At 35.7% G+C, this 24411-nt stretch overlaps 1 protein-coding gene across 3 annotated transcripts in view; it reads right to left on the bottom strand.

Annotated features, from left to right (window-relative positions):
* The window catches only part of ADAMTS20 (ADAM metallopeptidase with thrombospondin type 1 motif 20), a 180262-nt gene that overhangs the window by 122188 nt on the left and 33663 nt on the right, over window positions 1-24411 (bottom strand). For all 3 annotated transcript variants that reach the window (XM_040488395.1, XM_040488396.1, XM_040488397.1), the window contains exons 4-7: window positions 14780-15039; window positions 1866-1949; window positions 1273-1397; window positions 73-113 (exon numbers count right to left, since the gene is read on the bottom strand). In XM_040488395.1, the coding sequence (XP_040344329.1) occupies window positions 73-113; window positions 1273-1397; window positions 1866-1949; window positions 14780-15039 (510 nt within the window). The remainder of the gene's footprint in view (window positions 1-72; window positions 114-1272; window positions 1398-1865; window positions 1950-14779; window positions 15040-24411) is intronic.

The raw sequence follows: 24411 nt of genomic DNA, 5'->3' as shown, positions 1-24411 counted from the left end.
AAGGAAAAGAAACATTTTAAACAATTCAGGAAATAATTATGTAAGTTGTATTTAATTTGCAAAATAACTTACCTAATGTGTCACATTTCTCCCTAGCTCCACAAATGTCTTCCCTTAAAACAAAAAATTTTGAAACATTTTCAGCAAAGTTTTTTGCAACAATTCAAAACAAAGATAAAGAAGTTTAAACTGTAATATGACCATTACCATCAACTGCCTTCCAAATCCGGGTCTTAAACTCTCAATAATTTAAACCCAAGGTATACACCTCTTGTATATATCAATAAGCAATAGAAGCTATACAAGAGAGTCTGCTGTGAATAGTTGAAGCTTTAATCAAGTTCAGTAACAAGCTTTCTAATTACATTTTTCACCTCTGCCTTTACTTATGCAGTACATGTAATAGAGTTTACTCTATTGCGCATCACTATGAGCTGCAGTGATTATTCTCCACGACAAATAAGGATGTTTTCAGATATCACCAACTTGGTTTTGTTTTGTTTTTCCTTCTGCATTACTTAGTCCCTAACCCATCTGACAATTCTCTGGTCTTTCCTACATGTCAGCTATTTTACATGGACTGAGGGTTTCCTTTCAGGGTTCTAGAAAGCAGATTATGAGTCTGACCCCTAAATGGAAGAATTATTTCCTTCTGTCAACCAACCAGCCAATCCTAAAATCTAATTATTCTGGTAACCAGTGTTGCTGAAGCAAAGGCATGAATTAACAATGTAGAGTGGTGCTTGTAAAATGGATATTTTTTAATAGCATAAGTTGTTTTTAGTAAGTAAGCACATTAAGACCCTTGCAAATACAGTCTAGCAATTAAGAGATGTATTGAGCATCAAAACAATAGGTTTTTTGTTGTTTTTTTTCTTTTTAAAGTACAAGTAGCCAAAAAAGTAGGCAACCAGTTAAAATTCAAAAGCTCTTCCAAGTGATTGAAGTATCAAGTGGGGAAGGAACATAACCTGTTTTCAGTTCCATAACTATGTTTGTTTCCAAATATTTTTCCTAGTTCTGTCACTAATAAGGAAATTATTTTGTTTGGGTCAGTTCACTCCTCAGCAACCTAACATTGCTAATTTCCTAAGGAATCCATTTGCATTTTGGTCTGCAAGAACAATGTTTTCATTCAACAGTATCTTTTGCAAGACAAGTTCTTAGAGAACGCTTCCATGTATCGATAAAGAAGGTAACAAGAAATAGCAGTGATCACGCAGGACAGAAAGGTAAACCACTGTGGTGGGAAGGTTATTTCTAAAACTGTACCTAGTGATAAGAACAGCAGTGTCATGGTGAGAAGGGTGAGCATCATCAAGAACATTCTGAGTTTGCTGCCATAAACAAAAGTTACGTAATGTGGTAGCTGCATTGTAACTGATGACTGGTCCTTCCTGCACACAAAAAAAATTAAAAAAAAAGAATTTAATAATACATTAACACATCCATATCCTCTTTTCTCCAAGCTTGCCAGCATCCTCGTAGTTTATCAAATAGCATTTTCAGAAACAGATAAAGTGACACCTGTCCTTCATATTTTTAAAAAAATATCTTAGCAATATTTAAAACATCAGGATCAAAACGGAATCTAGTGAGACCTTTTCCATGAAACCATCTAATATTTAGAATCAAAAAATTTGTAAAAACTGTTACAAATCCTTCAAGGGTAGGATTACAAAAGGGAATACTTAGTTGCTTTTAAATTATTATTTCCTTTTATTTCCATCACAAAGTAAGTTAATCACTCCCATTCAAGTTTTTGAATGTAAATTTTTAGAACTAGCTCATTTCTAGTAACAGTTTTGTGATCTGTATGTAAAGTCTACTACTATTAAGGATACTAACTTCAACCAGTTTCTTACCTGTTCATTATGAATTACAACTAATTTCACGATTACTATGTTGATAAGATTTCCAATACTTGAGTCCTTGTAGATTGCTGCAACCTACAAGGGAAAACAAAATGTTTCACATTCTACAAGGTTAATCCTACATCAGAGTTCATTTCTAGTTCTTGATAGAACTGCACTTTACTATTGACCTTTTAAGAGCTGTGGTATGAAAATATGTTCTTAGTGTTAGGATCTTATTACATATGCTTTCAGATTTTATAAGACAGCCCTTCATATGTCGTACATGTAAATTTTGATGTATTAACTGCTAAAAAATTATAGTATTTACTTTAGAAAGTGTAAGATCAGATACCTAAATGAGTTATTTCTTCTCAAAAGTAAACTGAATCCAGTCCTAAAACATCAATTGTCTGACCTACCTGCACAGTGTCATCTCCCAGGGACCTTTTCACAAATCCTGATGCCCAGGCTACATCTCTTACCAATTAAATCAGAATCTCTAGGGTTGAGACCCAGACATCAGTATACCTTCAAAATTTTCCCAGTATTTTTTTTAATGATTCCCATGTGAAACCAAGTTTGAGAAACAGCAACCTTAACCCTATTACTGAGATCGGTCCATGTATCAGCAGCATCTGTATCACCTGGAGCTGATCAGAAATGCAGAATCGCAGACCCCACCATGAACTAGTGAATCAAAATCTGCATTTTAACAAAATCAAGTAATTTGAGCACTCGGAACTTGGAAAATACCCTTGAGGATTCAGCAGGAATTTCACTTCATTCTGTGCCACACTCCCTAATTTACATACCATTATACTCCATAGAGAAGTTTTAACTAATATTTTCCAAAATGGCTGTATAGTTCCAATTCTGAATATGCTTAGAATTTTTAATGGTTAGCATTCCTGGAATCCACAGGGACTGATTCATCTAAAATCACATAAGAAACCCGACAAGAGGTCACAGGTCAATAGGCAGGTCACCACCTGGTCTTTAATTTTCCAAAACTGAAAAATGCAATTCTATGAGGCCCTCTACATGGGCTCAGTTTATGATTCTTGGTTAAGGTGCTAATTCACTAATTTATCTCTTCTTGTACCCATCATAGCGGTTTCTGCTGCAGTAGTGTCTTCCATGTTCAATGCCTCTTTCACTCCTTTCAAGACAATCCCCTCAGGACCTGGGCCACCTGTGCAATGAAAGTCATTTCCAAACATAGGTAGTAATCTCTTTCACAATGGCCTCAGTAACATTTTTCTTGATAGGTCTCCCTAGGCAAGGGAGAAAAAAGCAAGACTAAATGACTAAGACTACGCTAAAAGAAAAAGCTTTTGCACAGCAAAGGGCATCATCATCAAAATTAGACAGAAACCTAATATTTACAAATAATATATCCATTGGGGATTAAGTATCAAAGATATATAAAGACCTTAAAAAACCATCTGATTAAAGTAGGGCAGAGGACCTCAAGAGACATCTTTCCAAAGATGACATATACATGGCCAACAGACACATGAAAAGATGCTCAACATCACTAATCAGGGAAATGGAAACCCAAACCACATCACTTTACATCTATCAGGAATAGCTAATATCAAAACGACAAGAAATATCAAGTGTTGGTGACGATATGGAGAAAAAGGAACCTTTGTGGACACAGTTGGTGTAAATGTAAACTCGTTGCAACCACTGTGGAAATCAGTATAGAGGTTTGTCAAACAAAAATAGAAATACTTTGCGATGCAGTTATTCCACTACTGGCTATTTACCCAAAGAAAACCCTAGTTCAAAAGGGTATGTGCACTTGTGTTTATTACAGCATTATTTACAAGAGCCAAGATATGGAAGCAATCTGTGTCCACTGATAGATGAATAAAGACATCATTATATATATATATATATATATGTGTGTGTGTGTGTGTGTGTGTGTGTGTGTAATAGTATTACTCAGGCATAAGGAGGAGATTGTGCCATTTGCAACAACATGGGAGGAACTTAGCGAGTATATTGCTAAGTGAAAGAAGTCAGGCAAAAGACACTTATAAGTGGAATCTAAAAAGCAAAACCAAGCATTAATAAACCCATAAATACAGAGGACAAACAGGTGGTTGACAGAAGGGAAGAAATAGGCAAAATGAGTGAAAGGGTGGGAGGTACAGGCTTCCAATTATGGAATAAGTTAGGAGTATGAAAGGTACTAAATAGGGAATATGGTCAATGGCATTGCATGGTGAACTATGGTAGCTACACATGAACACCGCATAACATGTACAGTTGTCAAATCACTGTCATATACTTGAAACTGATACAGCATTGTCAACTATACTTAAAAATTTCTGAAACCTGGATCACCATCTCCTGGACCATGACCCAGACCAAGATAGCAATTGCTTCAGGAGATACTACTTGTCCCATCCTTTTGATTAACATTCAACACTACACCTTGCTTTAATCCAGAGACAGGGAAGACATGGACCCTGATCTTGTGGACCTTAGAGTTTGCTGGAAGTACTAGTGGTGGAGTCCTCATTCCATCAGCCAAAGAGCTGTTGCAATATAATGAATCACCTACATGACTGCTCCAGTTTTTTGTTTTTTGTTTTTTGTTTTTGCTACATGGAATAATGACCAGAGCAAGAGCCAAAAACATCTCTGGAAATGCTGACACTGCAGGGTCACCATGGACTTCAATACACTTTCCAGAACTTTATTGTTTTAGCTGTGCAGCCATAGGCATTTACAGGTTGGTTATTTCTACCTACAGTGGTGCCTTTGGCAGAAGTTGTGGTCTTCTGGCATTGAGAGTAAGTACAGGGACAAATCATTGGCCATTTCAAGCAGGTCTGTTAGCCCCGCAGCACTGCCCACTTGAAAATGGGAGCTGTGGAAACTGGTACCTGAATTGGTATTTTCCATGCAACTTAAGAAAGTACATACTTCCCATGGAAAACAAAGTATACCCACACTTCAGACTTATCCTTTGATTCAGTGAGTTTAACAGTGGATGCTTTTCTAAGTCCAATTACAAAAGAGAACAATACACCTCAGATTTATGCTCAAAGGCTCTCTTCCACTTAAAAATGAACAGTTGTGAAGACTTCTAGGTCACAAGAGACCATGCATTCTCCATACTTCACATAGGAAAGAGCTTAAGTACTATGAATTATCTACAGGACTAATTTCTTCACTCATTACTTGAAATAGGTGGACTACAAGTGACAATCTGGAGGTTATGAATTTATTTTGTAGGTGATACTATATAATATTGAGTTTAAGAAACAGATGTTGCACCTTTATTGAAAAGTAGCCCATCTGTAAGATATGGTATATACACATATATAGATGTATATACATATATCTATATGTACATATACATACATACAATGGAAGATTACTAAGCCATACAAAAGAATGAAATCTTGCCATTTGCAATGAATGGATGGAGCTACAGAGTATTATGTTAATCAGAATAAGTCAACCAAATACCAATACCCTATGATTTTAGGTGTGTGGATTTTAAGCAAACAAATGAGCAAAGTGGGGAAAAGAGGCAAACCAAGAAACAAACTCTTAATTACAGAGAACTGATGGTTACTTGAGGGGAGGTGGGGGGTGGTGGTGAAATTGATGATGGGGATTAAGGAGTACACTTGTGATGAACACAGAGCAATGTATAGAAATGTTGAATCACTATGTTGTACAAGTGAAACTAACATTATAATGCAGGTTAACTGAAATTTAAATGAAAACAAAAATATAACCTCATTCGTCCTCAGGTAAAACATACAAAAAACAGTTCAACTTAATTCTTTACACAATCTCCCTAAAAAACCCTCAGGTTGATACTTTGCTTTTATGCTAAAATGGTATCATTGAGTAATTAAGGCATCCTATTTAGTTGTATGCATTTCCTGTTTTATGTATAGACCTTCATAATGTGCTTACATTCAACGTATGTTCCTTTTACTTTATGTGTATATTTAAAGGTGTTACTGTATAAGTATTCAGTTAAACTGAATTATGAAGCAGGCAGATGACAAGGACCATTTAATTAGTCAGGGGCTTTTGTAATTGACATGTACAATGTGCTTCTCTTATCCCCAAACTACCACCCTCCTATTACATTGCCGAGATGGTAAGGTACCATGTTTGCTACTTTTTCATGACTACATTCATAGATTGGCTTTAGCTCTGACCACTGTATTTTCTAGAACATCAGAATTCTATCCCCTAAGTCCTTCTAATTAGCTCTTGGTATAAAACTTTCTTTCAGAACCCTGATGTGTTTCATGCCCTAGCCCTGACACTACCACTGCAGACACTTGACCATGGCCTCAGAGAAGTCCCTATGCAGCCAGGAGCCCTTGGTTTTAGTTCTAGCTCTATTGCTAGTTACAAGGAAGTTGGTCAATTCTGGAAATGGATCTCTTTTTTGTCTCCGTTCTTGCAACCATGTTGAGGCACCAAGCATCCCTGGTCACCATGCCATAGTGTATTCAATTAGTATTTACCAGATGCTATTGAGGGGAGGAGAGTAGAGGCCATTTGTGTTTTAAAGCACAAAAATCATCCTACGGTTTGAGAAATGTGGAGTAAAAAAGTTAAATAGCCTATTTGATACTTTTGTGAAGATACCTAACAAATCCACATTATCTAGGAGAGGAATTTCACACAAATGCTTCAACGGTTTTTTTTTTTTTCCTTCTTCCCATAGAGCATGTCACATGACTAGTATCCCATTCCATAGACTACACAGTAGAAAAATGCTACATCAGCTTTCTTAGATAACCTTTTGTTCTACAGCACCATGTAATATTGATATATAATTATAATCATTACATATTAGAGTGCTGTATTTTAGAATTTTATTGACCTAATTAGAATATATTGAATATTTTATTCTTTAAGTGTTTGTTCCCCTAGCATATCATGTTTATGTTTCTCTACAAGTCTAACAGTACTTCATGGATATTTATAAAAAAAAAAAAAAGTAAAGAAATGATATAAATTCTGTTTAAATATTTTAAGAAAATTCTAAGCAAAATACACTTCGTGCAAATAATGAGGTTATTGTCACCATTAACTGACCCACTATTTTGAAATAATTTGTATACACAGCTTCAGCAAATGTATATATGGCTGTTTAGAGGCTGCCTTTTTAAAAAATGATTTAGCCATTTTTAATGGAGATAATTGACATTATATATATAATCACATACATATATATATATATATATATATATATATATATATAATAAAATCACCACGATAAATCATCACATAGTTCTATTTTCTCTCGTGAGGAGAACTCAGATCTACTCCAAGCAATTTCAAACATACAATAGTCACCATATCAACTATTCACCATCCTGTGCATTACATCCCGAGGACTTGTAACTGTTTACCTTTTGATCGCTTTCACCTTCAAAGTCTTCTACACAAAACTGATTTTAACACAGTGAAGAGACTGTTTACAAAGATCACAAATCTTGTCTGATCTTTTTGCTCGAAATTAGAAAATGATATTCCACAACAAAGTAAATATGCTCAAGGAACAAATTTATCCTTATTTACTACATGGAGTACTACCAGAACCAATAATGCAAGTCAACTATACTTCAGCTAAAAATAAATAATCTAAAAATTAAAAATAAGAACACGGAGTTGAAGGAAAAGTGAACATAACGGTCCTACCTGAAGTATGAAAGTATATCATTGTTTTTATTTTAGTGTGGCTAAAAATTTCCTCTACCCTGAACATCAGTGAAATCAAAGGTATTAAGTCAGGGTAATCCAAGTGAGGCTTTTGGTTGATAAGTGTCTCCAACAGTAACTGTATTTTAATAAACAGGACTCATTCCTGATGATCACATGATGTGCCTTACATTTACATGATTAATTGTGTAAGAAAGTGAATGCTATCAAGTCAAACCTTTATAAACACAACAGAGTATAAAAGTCTCTGACCTACAGTATTTTCAAGGTTTATTAAATAAATCACTGAATATCAAAGTAAGTTTGTTAAGAAAATAATTGCTCTCATTACAAATTCTTTGTTTAGTTATATGTGAATGCCATTTTAGCCTAATACTGTCACCCAAATTCTCTACAGATAAAAGCTTTGGTATTGAAAATAGTTAAACATCTTTGGTCATTTAACACAAACTCTTATTTTATTGGATGCACTATACATAATTCCATTCTTCCCAATTTTCATATTAATGCCAGAATCACTTTGAATAACGGATCACTAAGGTATCCGTACAGCACTATAGTGAATTAAATCACACAAATTTCTCCATCACTGTACTCATTTTGTTGAATTGTTGAAAGTAAAGAAAAAGACAGCACAATTGTCTGTAAGGTTAAGGGCAGATAATCCTCTAAATGGTGTCCATAATCCATGTGCTCAGTGTTGAAGCATTAAGCTATTTCTCCATTTTATATAGAGCCAACATACAAAAACTTTATCATTTTGAACTTTTCTTTAAATGGCTCACAAACTTCAAGTATAAATCACATTTTCTTGTCTTTTTCCTAAATTACTGTCACCAAGAACATTACCAATATCCTGTGTGTTTGAATAAATGTAGTTAATGTGCAAAATCTCGGTTTCCTTCCTCAATCGGAAACACATCTGCAGACACTTACATGGAGACTGCATTCCTCTTATCACTTCAGAACAATTTTGGAAATGGACTTCACAAGTGGAGATGAAACAAGTTGAACTACACTTGACTATTTCTGCAAGGTGTGCCCAACTCTTCCAGTTTGCTAGGACTAAGGGGTTTCCAGGGCCAGGAGTCTCAACCCTAGAACTAGAAAAGTCCCAGGCAAAACAAGAAGAGTCTGTCACTCTTGCTCCAAGATTCCATTCACATGGTTTACATCTGCAACTACAGCTATGACCACAGCTTTTCACTAATAACATATATACAGAACCATGAAGTCTGACTTTCCTGTATTCTTACCTGAACATTCTTTAGGTTTTTAAATTCCAGTTTGTTAACGTACAGTATAAAACTAGTTTCAGGTGTACAATATAGTGGTTCAACACTTCCATATTACACCTGGTGCTCATCACAAGTCCACTCTTTAATCCTGACCTGTTTTTCCCCGTCCTTACCTCCCCCCTCCCCTATCCAGTAACCATGCGTTTGTGGTCTACAGTTAACCTGTCTTGGTTTGCCTCTTTTTCCCCCCTCTCTTCCTTTGTTTCTTAAATTCCACATATCCTTTTAATGAAAAAGAATGGAGAAGCACTAAACGCAGGTAATTTGTCATCTGAACTTTGACCTTTGACAAAGCAAGCATATACAAAACCCACACTACCTCAAAACAGAAACTGTCCTAAATTTTTCCTCCTACCTATCTACATTTGGAATGCTCCCCTCTTCCCTAACCCTGCTTCAGTCTATCTCCTTGTGAATGAAAGCTCAACACAACCAGCTGACTACATCTACAAACATCTCATCTTCAACTGCAATTGGCTCTCCTAGTGGGACTACAGGTCTAGGAAGTAACATGTGCATATATTGGGCTACTGTTTCAAGCAATCTGAGAAGCTGATTTACTTTCTATGAAGTCAGAAGAAGGTCTGTTTTGCCCTTTATCAACTGTGACTTTATGTCACAGTATCTTCTCCAAACAATGATTATATTGATTTTTATGTGAAATACAGGTACCAAAACATTTCTGAGTATGCCAGTATTGCCAAAGCTGTGTGGCTATTTCCTTCTTCTAGTCATTATTTCTACAGCATGGATATCAGAGTTACCCATAATTAAACAGGCTTCAAAATCTGTCACCTTTACAAAATCTAGTGTTTTCCTTGGGAATCTCTACCCTCCTTCCCACAATTTTCTTAATGACTATCTCCTTTACCCGCATAAATTCACTAAGTTTATCTTACACTGTTCCATATACTTGATACAATTTCCTACATTATCAACTGACATCTTCCATGCCTGTACTCTCATTAGAATCCCCTCATAATGAGCTTGCCAAACTCAGATGTAGATAGTTATACATCTAGATAATTACACTTTTCGTTACTTCAGATTCAGAAGTAAAAACATGTTATCAGTATAAATTTCCACGTATTGCTCTGTTTTCATTTTAAAAACTCAGGTCAACAAATGTCCTATTATACACAATACAGAAATCACTTTGAGTCATCTATTACAATGTCATGCATTCTGAAAAAGAGTACTACTTTTTTTTTAACATCAATTTATTATTGAGAGACTGAGCATGAGCATGGGAGGGGCAGAGAGGAGGAGACCCAGAATTCAAAGCAGGTTCCAGGCTCTGAGCTGTCAGCACAGAGCCCAACGTAGGGCTTGAACTCACAGACTGGGAAATCATGACCTGACCCAAAGCCAGACACTTAACCGACTGAGCCACCCAGGCACCCCCCAAAAAGTATTACTTTAATCACCTATTTACCTTTCATGAACTACTGAATGCCTACTTGGTACCAGATACTATACTTAGGCAACATGGGCCATTTATTATTAGCACATATAAGAATTTAAGGTAAAATATTATATATAAGGAAAAAAACAGGGTCTTATCTTCAAATAACAATGTACTGAACTGGACATTTCTAGCCAAGAAAAATTTACAATAACCAATAGATGTATCCTGGCCATGTCTGTTCCATCAAGTAGATCTAAATTCCTTACATGTGAATAAAGGTACTTCCAGCCATGAGATATGTTCCGATAACCTGAATCTGTATAAATAGGTGACTATATAACTCATTAATTAAACCAGGGGACTCTTGAGCATGAAAGATGCTTTTAGTAATTACTCCAAAATAACAGGCCTAAATCCAGAAGAGTCCAGACAACAGATTTAAGTATGTGTATGTATTTGGTATATATAAGATATAGAGTTCTACCACTGTAGAACTAGTCTAGGTCCTTCACTAGGTCTAGAATTCTGTTCCAGGATACTGCCACCACCCCTACTCAAAATAGATGTTAATATCAGGTCAAGAACTCTAATAGCTACTGTGATCTTACATTCCAAATTTGCTAAAGCAGCTCTCTAATAGCCTGTCCTTTAATCTCCATAAATACATTTATAATGTAAAGTGTCATTTTGTCCCAATGAAAATGAAAACAATAGTCCCAAATCTTTGGGATGCAGTAAAAGTGGTCCTAAGAGGGAAGTTTATAGCAATACAGTTCTACCTTTCTACCAGAAGAAAAATCTTGAACCACCTACCTGTATAGCATCCTAAAGGAGCTAGAAAAATAAACAACCCAAAACCAGCAGAAAGGAAATGATAAAGATTAGAGTATAAATAAGTAATATATAAAACTAAAAAAATACAACAGATAAATGAAACCAGGAGCTGGTTCTTTGAAAAGATCAAGAAAAAGTCACAAATATCACAAATTAAAGAGTAACAAAATCAAAGAAACACAGACAACTGTAAGAGGAGATTATGAAAACTCATGCCAACAAATTGAACCAAGAAAAAATGAATTCCTAGAAACATAACCTACCAAAACTGAAGCAGGAAGAATAGAAATTTGAACAGATGGATTACCAGCAATGAAATTGAATCAGTAATCAAAAAACTCCCGTTAAAAGTGTAGAACAGTTGGTTTCATAGGAAGATTCTGAACATTTATAGTTAATACCCATTCTCCTCAAACTATTCCAAAAAAAGGGGAAAAAATAAAGGAAATTCATTCTGTAAGGTCAGTATCATCCAGATATCAAAAGCAGATAAAGACACCACACACACACACACACACACACACACACACACACACACACACACACAGAACTAGAGGCCAGTATCTCTGATGAAAACACATGTAAAAATCCTCAACAAAATACTAGCAAACTGAATCCCATGATACATTGAAAAACCATTCACCATGATCAAGTACGATTTATTCCTAGGATACAAGGTGGTTCAATATTTGTAAATAAATCAACATGATACATCACAATAAGGATAAAAACCATATCATTTCAACAGATACAGATAAATCATTTGACAAAGTACAACATCCATTCATAAAAACCCTCAACAAAGCAGGCTTAGAGAGAACATACCTCAACATAGTAAAGGCCCTATATAAATAACCACAGCTAACAACATTCAACAGAGAAAAACTGAGCTTTTCAACCAACGATCAGGAACAAAACAAGGATGTCTACTCTCATGACTCCTATTCAACATAGAAGTAAGTCCTAGCCACGGTAATTAGGCAAGTAACAAAATAATAGGCATCTAAATTGTTAAGAAATAAAACTTACACTAGTTGCAAATCTAGTGATACCATATGTAGAAAACCCTAATGATTCCAAAAAAAACTAGAATAAGTGAATTCAATAAATTTGCAAGATTCAAAAATCCATGTACAGAAATCTGTTGCATTTTTATACATGAATAAAGCAGGATAAATAGAAGAACACAATCACATTTATATCAGCACTAAAAATAATGAAGTATCTAGGAATAAACTTAATCCAAGAGGTGAAAGACCTTTATTCTGAAAACTATAAAACAGATTAAATAAGTTCAAGAAAATCTAAAGAAATGGAAAGACATTTTATACAGGTTGCAAGAACAAATCTTTTTAGAATGTCTATAGTGCCCAAAGCAATCTACAGATTTAATACAATCCATATCAAAATACCACCAAGGATTTTTCACAGAGAGAGAACAATCCTAAAGTTTCTATGAGACAGATAAAGACCCTGGTAGCCAAAGCCATCTTGAAGCAGACAAATAAAACTGGAGGTATCCTAATTCCAGACTTCAAGTTATATTAAAAAGCTGTAGTAATTAAAACAGTACTGTACTGGTATAAAAATAGACCTATTGATCAATAGATCCAAATACAGAACTCTGAAATACACCCATAGTTATATGGTCAATTAATCTTTAACAAAACAAGAAAGAACATCCAGTGGGAAAAAGACGGTCTCTTCAACCAATGGAGTTGGGAAAACTGGACAGCGACATGCAAAAGAATAAAACTGGATCCTTTCTCACACCATGTACAAAAATAAACTCAAAATGGATCAAAGACCTACACATAAGACACGAAACCATAAAAATCCTAGAAGAGAGCACAGGAAGCAATTTCTCTGACGTCAGTCTAACAGTTTTTTTTCACATAGGTCTCCTGCAGCAAGGGAAATAAAAGCAAAAGTAAACCATTGGGACATCAAAATAGAAAACTCTGCAGAGCATGGGAAACCAACAACAAAACTAAAAAGCAACCTACAGAAAGGGAAAAAAGCTATTTGCAAATGGCATATCCATCTACGAGTATGGATGGATATATATCCAAAATACATAAAGAATTGATTCAACAGCCAAAAAAAACCACATAATCCAATTTTAAAAATGGGCAGAAAACATGAACAGGAATTTCTCCAAAGACATACAGATGGCCAACAGACATGCTCAAAATTTCTCATCAGGGGAAATGCAAATCAAAACTACAAGGGGATATCAACTCACACCCATCAGGATGGCTAAAATAACACAAGAAACAAGTGTTGGTGAGGATGTGGAGAAAAAGGAACTCTCTTGCACCATTGGTGGAAAAGCAAACTGGTACAGCCACTATAGAAAAAAGTGTGGAACTTCCTCAAAAAGTAAAAACAGAACTGCCTTATGATCCAGTAATTGCCCTACTGGGTACTTACCCCCCAAAATACCTAAACACTAATTCAAAGTGACACATGCACCCCTATGTTTATTGCAGCATTATTTACAAAAGCCAAGTTATGGAAGCAGCCCAAGTGTCCACTGATAAATGAATGGATAAAGAGGTGGTGTGCATGTGTCTGACATAGACACGTAATGGAATATTACTTAGCCATAAAAAATGAAGTCTTGCCATTTGAAACAACATGGATGGAGCTGGAGTATAATGCTAAGCAAATTAAGTCAGAAAGACAAATATGATCTTATTCACGTGTGGAATTTAACAATGAGCAAAGGTAAAAAAAAAAAAAAAAAAGACAGACTCTTAACCATAGACAAGTAAGGATTACCACCAGAAAAGGAGGTGGGTGAAATCGGTGATGGAGATTAAAGAGTACATTTATCATGATGAGCAACAAGTATAGAACTGTTGAATGTTCACCTGAAACTAATAGAACACTATGTTAACAATATATTAAGCTGGAATTAAAATTAAAAACCTTAAAAATAAAATATCATTTATTCCAATTTCTGACTTGACAAGTATAGCAATAGCAAAATAGTTTCCATTCCTTCTGTGCAGAAATAAGATTTAAAAATCAGATTGGGGGGTGGGGAGGCACACCTGGGTGGCTCAGTCATGGTTCTTGAGTTCAAGCCCCACATCGAGCTCTCTGCTGACTGCTCAGAGCCTGGAGCCTACTTCAGATTTTGTGTCTCCCTCTCGCTCTCTGTCCCTCCCTCACTCATGGCTCTATCTCTTAAAAAACGAATGAATGTTAAAAGTATATATATAAATCAGAATCACGGAAAGCTCAGTGGGTCAATTGGTTAAGCCTCCAGCTCTGGATTTTGGCTCAGGTCATGATCTCACAGTTTATGAGTTTGAATCCCACATTAGGCTCTGCACTGATAGCACGGCGCCTGCTTGGGATTCTCTCTCCCTCTCTCTGTACCCTTTCCCTGCGCACATGTGCTAGCAATCTCCTCCCCTCCCCCCAAAACAAATAAGCTTTAAAAAAATAATCAGATTCAAGGGGTGAAATATCAGGGCTACTAGAATCTTCCCTGTCACCAAAGGGTAGAAAATATAGGATACTGAAAATACTCGAATTATTCTTTAAGTGTTTTCAGAGACTTTCAAATCTTTTAACAAGTTCGAATAACTTTTCAGATAAATGTGAAGGAAACATTACACATCTTAGAAAGTTTAAAGGACAAGTTTACTTACAATTGACATTAGTGTTAGTACATAGTGCTGCAAATTCTGTCCATGATGATGAACCATTTTAGCATCAGCTGTAACCATAACTTCCACATATCTCGGGTAGGATAAAAAACGTTTTTTCCTGGAATGTAATTGACTTCTTTCACCTTCCAATGATTTATTTTTTGAAGGGTACCCTAAAACCATTTCCTTCTTTACATTAAGATCTTCATTTGTGTTGCTGTAGTTTTGAAAGGGTAAAGTGGTTTTCTTTATTTGACTTTCTGGGGGGAGAAAAGAATATAATGCAGAGCCATTAAATTAGGTGGGACTAAAAATACTGCACAAAATAGGCAAAAATACACACACATCACCTTCCAACATGAAATAAAAGATAAAAAGAAATTTAACTCCGTGATGCAGCAGTTTATTACTATTCCCAGTAATAAAATGTTATTTTTCATAGATTGGCCCAACAGAAACCAAACTCCGAGTCTTTTTTTTTTTTTAAACAGCTAGGACTGTTCAAAAGCATTTATTAACGGTAGAAAAATTTAAAACTGAGGAGTCCCCCTTTTTTTCCTCAGGTAAACTGGGTGCTCAAGCCAATGGCATTTCAACTCATTATAGATCAATCACATTTTGTATGATACAGAACAAAACCTTTTGTTAGACATCATGTAAAGATCACCAGACAGAAAAACCATGAAACATTGGTAACTCTTTGAATCCAGAAAAACTGTAGATCTGTATTTTATAATATTTGATTTATAAGATATCTGATTACTTTGTTTGGTTATGTTTAAATACAGAATTCAGGGGCACCAGGGTAGCTCAGTCAGTTGTGTCTGACTTCGGCCCAAGTCAAGATCTCACAGTTCGTGAGTTTGGACCCTACAGTGGGTTCGCTGGTGTTACTGCAGAGCCCCGTTCAATCCCCTGTGCCCCTCTCTCTACTCATTCCCTGCTTACCTTCTTTCAAAAATAAAACTTTTTAGGAATGAAAAAATACAGCAAATTATTCAATGTTAATCACAGATGCCATGTGTAAGTCCTTTATTCTTCTGTATTTTTTTCTGACAACTGTTTGCAAGTATTTAACAGAAAAGCGAACCAAAGGAATCAGGTAAGAAGAAATCCAAGGTCCCGGATACTTGATAAACCAAATACCAAAACTATTCAGACTCAGTTGTACTATAAGGATTAGACAGAGATATAAGAGTATGACAACAATAATTTCATTTTAAATAAGCAGTAATCTTATGGTTGTAAGTAATCAAAGTCCTTAAGCATGGTTTCCACATGTCAACTTTCTCTAATTCTTAAAACTATCCTGCCCTTTGATACTACTGTGCACTGATGTTTTGAAATTTATCTCATTGGGAAATTCTGAACTTGGCAAACCGTGTATAGCCCTAAAACTTTGTCCTACCATCTTTATCCGGGGGTGACTCCACCACTAAAATATCCACTTCGTAGACACAGATGTAACTTAATATACCAATCTCAGAGTCAATAGGAAGTAAATATACTCTGATTTGTTCATCAGTTTAAAATAAACATTATACCTACTCTACATCAAGGAACATTTAGAAATTGCAGAGCAAACAGAACCTTATAAAGTTTATACTCTAGTAGGAAGAGACAAGAAGTAATAACATATTTAAGAATAAATTTCAGAATAACTAAGTGCTTCAGTAACAATTCAACTTCGAGACAAAAAGAAACTGATTCTGCCTACCCAAACGGCTTAAATTTAAAAAACAGCACCAAGTGTTACAGCAACCACTTTGGAAAAACCGCTTGGCAATTTTCAAGTTTGACACATATGTACACCTCCCCTGTAGTTCTACTCATTTTATACCTATGGAAAGTATGTCAACAAAAAGACTTATGTAAGACCATGCATAGCAAGACTAGCACATATAGATCAATGGAACAGAACACAGAGGCCAGAAATAAACACTGATGTATTTGGTCAAATGATCTTCAAGGGTGCCAAGACCACTCTATGGGTTAAAGAATGATATCCTTGACAAGAGGTGATGAGTAAACGGAGTATCCACATGCAGAAGAATGAAATTAGAGCCTTAGCTTGTAAAACTCAACATCTTAAAGACCTAAAAGACCCCAAACTCTCCAAGTCCTGAGAAAGAACATGGAAGAAAAGCTTCATGATATTGGATTTCACAAGGACTGCTTGGATGGGTAGGACACCATAGCACAGATGACTAAATAGACAAATGGGACTACATCAAATTTTTAAATTGCACCAAAGGACAGACACAACAGACTGAAAAGGAAGACTACTGAATGGGAGAAAATATCTAGAAATCTGTTTTCCTGAAGAGGAGAATTAGAAAGCCCATTTTGCATCTTTTTAAGGCCTTTAGTTCAAAATAATCTGTATGCTAAAGTGGCCTATCTTGGGTTAGTATATTCTACCACCCATCCCCGACCAGGTTTTCAAAAGATTAGACCATTCACACAGAGCTATTAGATCAGGACTTAGTAAACAGTCATTATTTTTGTCATTACTAGTTATGAAGAAATAATGTGTTGACAGACACATGCCCTTCAAATTAACTTTAAAAAAAAATGTCTAACTGCCATGTCGCTTAGGAAAAATGGTCGGCTATTTTGTTGCTAGGTTTATAAAATTAGAGTTAAAATGCTCATCCACAGAGTTGTGCTGTGATGCTCAAATTCTTGAGGCAGGAGCAGTGGGTGATTCTGTTTGGCAATCTCAGGGCATTGTTACACAAGCATGCGTCAAGTGGAAAACAAAGTTGTTCATTCTCATTACTCTAGGAAAGTGATTCACAAGTGTTTAACAGCTCTTATAACAGACTCCGGTGTACCATAATCCCCTTGTTTTAAAAATATTTCTAAGTCTCATGAGAAATGTAGCCTTAGTTTTGGGGTGATGGTGATATATAACAGCAGGTGCTTTATTTTTTTTGGGGGGGGGTTGGATTTTATCTTTAATTATTTAAGACAAATGGCTCTCCAAAGCTCTTCAGCTGTGTTTCCACTCTTCTTTAAGTCTCGATGTGCCAGGTTCTGGAGCTTTTGCTTAGATGATTTCGGGAAACCTGAAGGGAAAGTATTGATTAGGCTCTTTCTGGCTGAGAGTCATATACTGGTGACATATTCACCTATTTGGCTGGCAGCAAAGTCTTCCTTTTTTCCACTAGGTTCACTACTGGCAGCAGAATCTTGCCTAGTGATACCGGATGGTCATAAGCACGATGCACCATCTACTTGCAATTGTTGTTGGTAAGCCATCATGGAAGTAAAAGAACATGCTTGGATCTGTGTTTAAATTTTTTTTAATGGATCTCTTTATCAATACTTATTAGATAAAGCTCATGAGATTTTCTGTTTATTTGCTAGAATAAGTCATTGTGGGATATGCTCCTTGAACTCCATTAAATGTACTGTAATCGGATTTGAAATTATCATGGGAAATTTTTTCAACATTGTAGTATTAATGAGTATCAATTTAATAGATGCATGCTGTGAACCAGTGTTATAGGAACTTGATAGATTGCAATGGTTAGGACCATAGTAAGTACCATTCACTCAAACTTCCTATTTAAAAAAAGCATCAGAACTATGATGAAATGCAGGATGTAGTTTTCTTATTATATATTTGATTATTATTTATGGACTAAAAAAGGCAAGCTCCATTAACCCACTGACCTTTATTTTCTCCCCCAGATAATTACATTCTAATGGAAATACAGGAATGATAGGGTTCATAAATACAACTCCCTGAACAAATGGGGAGATGTGTGTGTGTATACATTGTGTGTATATACAGATACATACACATAGATGTCTTTTTTAATTTTTTTTAACATTTATTTATTTTTGAGACAGAGAGAGACAGAGCATGAATGGGGGAGGGGCAGAGAGAGAGGGAGACACAGAATCGGAAGTAGGCTCCAGGCTCTGAGCCATCAGCCCAGAGCCCGACGCGGGGCTCGAACTCACAGACCAGGAGACCGTGACCTGAGCTGAAGTCAGACGCTCAACCAACTGAGCCACCCAGGCGCCCCATACGATGTCTTTTTAAAAGACTCCTACAACTCCACAAAAAATAGCCCTATTCAAATATGGGCAAAGGATGTGAATAGACATTTCACCAAAGGCAATATATAAATGGCCAAACAACCATGTGACAAGATGCTCATTACTAATTAGAAAAATTCAAATGAAAGCTACAGTGAGGTATCACTTCACACCCACTAGGATGGCTACTATAAAAAACCTAAGTGTTGGTGAGAATGTGCAGACATTGCAATCCCTGCAAACTATTGGTGGGATTATAAAAATGGTGCAACCGCTACAGAACATAAAGGTGTCTGAAAATATTACAAATAGAACTACTAAGATCCAGCAAGTCTACTTCTGAGATGTTCAAAGAAAAAAATCAAAAGCAGGGTCTTCAAGAGGTATTTCTACACCCACATTCCATGCAGCATTGTTCACAATAGCCAAAAGATGGAAGCAACCCTAATGTCCATCAATGGATAAATGAAATGTGGTATATACATACTATGGATTATTCAGCCTTAAAAAGGAAATTTTCACATGCTAAAGAACCTTGACATTATGCTAAGAAGCCAGTCACAAAAGAAAAGGCTGTATAATTTCACCTACATGAGGTGTCTAAAATAATCAAATTCATACAAAGCTGAATGGATAGTTACACAGGGCCAGTCAGTATCTCACTGAGAAATCTCCCCAAGAGTGTCCAGCTTGGGTGCTAAGAAATCAACTATTTCCCTTGCTAGCAATAGTAGGTAAAATGGGAATACAATCCAATTAAGGAAGCACTGTGGTTTGAAGAAGTTAGACTGACAAGAGTTATTTAGAGTAGATGGCTCTATATAGGCTAAAATAATGAAACAAATGAGAACTCCAAACTGGAATGATTAAAGGCAACAACATAGCAATTAATAGAAAAAATAGAATAAAAGGGGAAAGAAGCTTCTGGAACAATACTACAAAATTGCACGTCTAAAGATTTAATTCTGGCTAAGTTAAAAAGGAAAAACTAGCCAGTATCAAGATCCTATGGACATTAACAAGTAATACAAGCAATTTGATGGAAACAAATTTAGAGCTGTTTTCTAAAACATTCTTGGAAAAACACAACTTATCAAATATGGCCTATGAAGAATTAAAAAGCCTAAATAACCACCTAACTTTTTAAAAGTTTGTCCAAATAAAAAAGTCTAAAAATTGAGTCCTAATCAATTTTCCCCCAAATAATCCAAGTTCCAAGAGCTTCACCACTAAATACTATTAAGTATTTAAAAAAAGAACAGTACTTTTTCAAATACTGTAAGATTTGCAAAAAAGAAAACAACTCCAAATTCGTTTCATAAGGTTCTTAGAAGATGACAGCAAAGAGGATTTTCATGATCTTAGTTAAAATTTCAAAAAAGGAAAGGATTCCTTAGGACACAAACAATACTAAACATTATAAACTATTCATTTGAATAAATTAAGACTGAACTTGTGTTCACTAAAAACACCATTATGGGAGAAGATAGTTGCAATATAAACAAATGGCTTATATATGGGTTATATTAGTTAAACCATAATTGATAAAAACCAGTAAAATTAAGGGAGACTTAAATACTTCACAATAGACAAAATCCAAAAATATATGAACATATGAAATGCTGCCAAAATATTGATTATCATGAAAAAGCCAATTCACAATGAGACATGACTATATACCTACCCAAAAGGCTAAAATGAAAAATACTGACAAATCACAGAAATATAATGTGGAGCACCTGAATGTCTCATACTGCTAACAACACTGAAAATTGGCGTATTCAGCTTAACAAAATTTCAGTAGGGCAGAAGGAAATAATTCATAAAGCTTAATGCAAAAGGGATAAAATTTACTTTTATTTTATTTTTATTTTTTTTTCAACGTTTATTTATTTTTGGGACAGAGAGAGACAGAGCATGAACGGGCGAGGGGCAGAGAGAGAGAGGGAGACACAGAATCGGAAACAGGCTCCAGGCTCTGAGCCATCAGCCCAGAGCCCGACGCGGGGCTCGAACTCACGGACCGCGAGATCGTGACCTGGCTGAAGTCGGACGCTTAACCGACTGCGCCACCCAGGCGCCCCTAGAATTTACTTTTAAATACAAAATGTAAGTGTGTATACATAGTTACTAAATATAAGCACATTAGAAGGGAGAAACACATACCCAGAACTTCCAGTTTTAAAGGGAGGAGGTAATTTCTAAGAAGAAAATCATCTTACGTAAGGAATTAGGGAAAAAAGAATTCAACCATCGATATAAAATACAATACCTAACAGACTGCTTACAATGAGTCAAGTGCATTTCTGGCAAATTTCACTATATTAACTCATTTAACAGTCCCAAAGGACATAAGTATTGTTGTTAATCCCGTATTACAGATGAAAATCTGCAACATGGAAACTGAAAAATTTATAACCACAGCTGATCATCAATGGAGCTGCAAATAAAAGGAACAAAACTAAATAGACTACTTATCATAACAGTGAACAGTTTAGATTTGCCTATCACAAACAAAAGTTTTCATAGAATCAGGTTAATAAAATCCAGCCATATATTAAATAGCACATCTGGGATACAAATTCTGGGAATCTGGTTGCAGCATCAGTGGTTTTAACCATTAAAAGATACTGTTTGACAATGAAGGTTAAAGGGGGAAAAAAATAACCATAATTTGACAAACAGTATTAGAGATCCCAAAAATTTAATTTCTATAGCAAATGAAATAATGTTGTATACAACTTTGCCAAAATAATTGAAAAGAAATAGGATTTCATACTTCCTCAAAACACAGCAGTATGAATGAATCTTTTCACTGAGTTTTGGGATTTAAAAGTGATGGCTGCCTCAGGTGAGGGAAGGCAGGTGGACACAATGGGAGGGTATGAGCGGAAGTACATGGTTTTACACGGGTTGCTCACAGTCCTGCATTTCATGTTGATTCATATATTCATGATACATATTAAGGTTTTTTTTTTATGTTTCTTTTTGAGAAATAGTGATCAAACACAAGTGGGGGGTGGGAAGAAGGAGAGAGGAAGACACAGAATGTGAAGAAGGCTCCAGCCTCCAAGCTGTCAGCACAGAGCCCAACGTAGGACTCGAACTCAAACTCTGAGATCATGACGTGAGCCTAAGTTGGATGTTTAACCAACTGAGCCACCCACGTGCCCCTATTATATTAAGTTCTTAAATAATGTACTAAACTAACAGCTATTCAAGCAATAGGACAGCTCTCACTATCATATACTATTGTTCTGGTAATGCTACCTAAAGCAGGACAAAATGAAATATACAATAGGAGTATTAGGAAGAAAGTTTTCATTGTTTTGATTTTGCAGATAAATGGCTTTTATAGCTAAAAAATCCAAGAGGCTCAATTTAAGAATTTTCAAACTAACATCCTCAACAGAGAAATAACTGAATGAAATGTTATACAACTGTTACTGAATTAGGTCTCTGTGTTTGATATGGAAGGATGGCCATGTGTTCTTTTTTTTTAAATTTTTTTCTTTTTTTAACATTTATTTTTGAGACAGAGACAGAGCATGAACGGGGAAGGGGCAGAGAGAGAGGGAGACACAGAATCGGAAGCAGGCTCCAGGCTCTGAGCCATCAGCCCAGAGCCCGACGCGGGGCTGGAACTCACGGACTGCGAGATCGTGACCTGAGCCGAAGTCGGACGCTCAACCGACTGAGCCACCCAGGCGCCCCAGGCCATGTGTTCTTAAGTAAAAAATGTGTACAATCTTATTTTTGTAGAAACTTTCATAGAATACACAAGTACTTAGCCATAAAAATGTATATAATGAGCCAAAAGTTACTTAAGTATACAGCTCAAATTTTAACATAGGCTACATGGGATGGGTGTGATTCAAAGTGAATAAAACTATGTAATTAACATCTCAGTGTCCATTAAGTCATTACAATAAACTTGTTTTTTAATTGTAATTTTTAGTTACATTTCTAAAAACAGCATCTGTAACTTTCACAGGCTTAATGTCTAATATCATTACTTTTTGAACTTTCTAATTAAGCAGTGCAACAAATGATAAAGTGACCTTTCCAAATATCTTAAATGGGCATTCAAAGCTCATGTGTCAATTACATCATCTTTATGAAATGTTTGTCTTTATTTATGTTCCAAGTCAAATGCTAAAGTGATGTGCCATCCTTTATTAGTAACAAGCGTATTACGGCCCAAAACTAATTTAGAGCAAACCAAATCCATCAAATCAGGAATATCATGCAATGGATAATCTGCCCACTAGAACTTAAGATGTTTAATTACATCTGTAAATACAACACTTAACCATATAGTGTTTTATAGAATGCATGGAGATTGTTTCACAATTTTTTAGTAGTTTATATCATGGATTATTTTCAACAATGTAATTAGGAATCCATGATTCTACTTGAACATCCTCCCGGCACTTTATATTCAAAATATACTAAATTGAGTTTTCTATCCCTATTCCCAGCTTTACTTTCATTATGAGTAATAACCTATTACATGTAACTCACACTAAACAGTACACTACCATTGAGCCCTTCTTGTCCTTTTACCCTTTTTATCTGGTCCCCAAGTTGTGTCATTTCTCTTGCACAACCTTTTTCGTATTGCTCCTATTGTCAGTGTCCGTGTCTCTAAACTCATTCAAGTCCTTCTTAGAATATCAGCACTAAGAATGCACAATTAGACAAAGTCTCCAAAATGGCCCCATCATCTTCCATCCCGGTCCCTCTCACTCGTCCTTCATTCATGTCCAAACAAAGTTATTTTCAGGAACATCCCTGTTAGCTCAACAAGTTACCACTGATCCGCACTGCCCATAAGTCCAAGCCTTTCCCTATAGCCCACCACTAACACAATCGTCATACCACCACCAGCAAGCTATGTACTCTTCAAAGACTAAGAACATTGTGGGTAATGTGTTATGGCCCTTGTAAGCGCTCAACAAATGTTCATGGGAAGAAGGAAAAATTAGGACAAAGGATAGAAAATTGGGAAAGAGAAGAAAGGAACACACTTCGGGACACAAGGTTTAGGAAACTAGAAATTCAGGGTATGAGTAATCCTAACTGATGTACAATAGCAATTCAAAGATGGAGAGATTACCTTTGGTTTTCCTGATAACAAGTGAAATATTCACTCTGGTCTCTACATAAGTTAGAATGGACACAAAGGCTCTGTATTTGACCAAATGAACAAATTTTATACTTCTACAATAGCAGGAAATTGTTTTTGAAAATGAGCATAAAATCAGAACAAGCGTATTCTGAATCATCAACATTTCAAACCACTGGTAAAAGAGTCAAAAGGGCTCGCAATTCAAAGAATTGTGTGTGCCTTGAAATAGTGATCTTATCAGATATTATAAAATCTAGCATACTTCCTCAGGATTTCAACTTTTCTGGGTGATCTGTCCTATTAGGCCACGCTATTGATGTTATTAATACTAGTGTGAATTATGAAAAAAGCACTTAATGAGTAATCACCATGTACTGGTACACTTCATATATGTTATCTCCTTTATTATTAATAGTTCTGTAAAGTAAATACTATTAGTATCCTCATC

This window comes from Herpailurus yagouaroundi, unplaced genomic scaffold, assembly GCF_014898765.1.
Source record: "Herpailurus yagouaroundi ecotype Mexico unplaced genomic scaffold, PumYag 166, whole genome shotgun sequence".
Taxonomy (NCBI): Eukaryota; Metazoa; Chordata; class Mammalia; order Carnivora; family Felidae; genus Herpailurus; species Herpailurus yagouaroundi.
The sequence above is the reverse complement of the archived record's forward strand: the minus strand, read 5'-3'. Positions and strand labels throughout refer to the sequence as shown.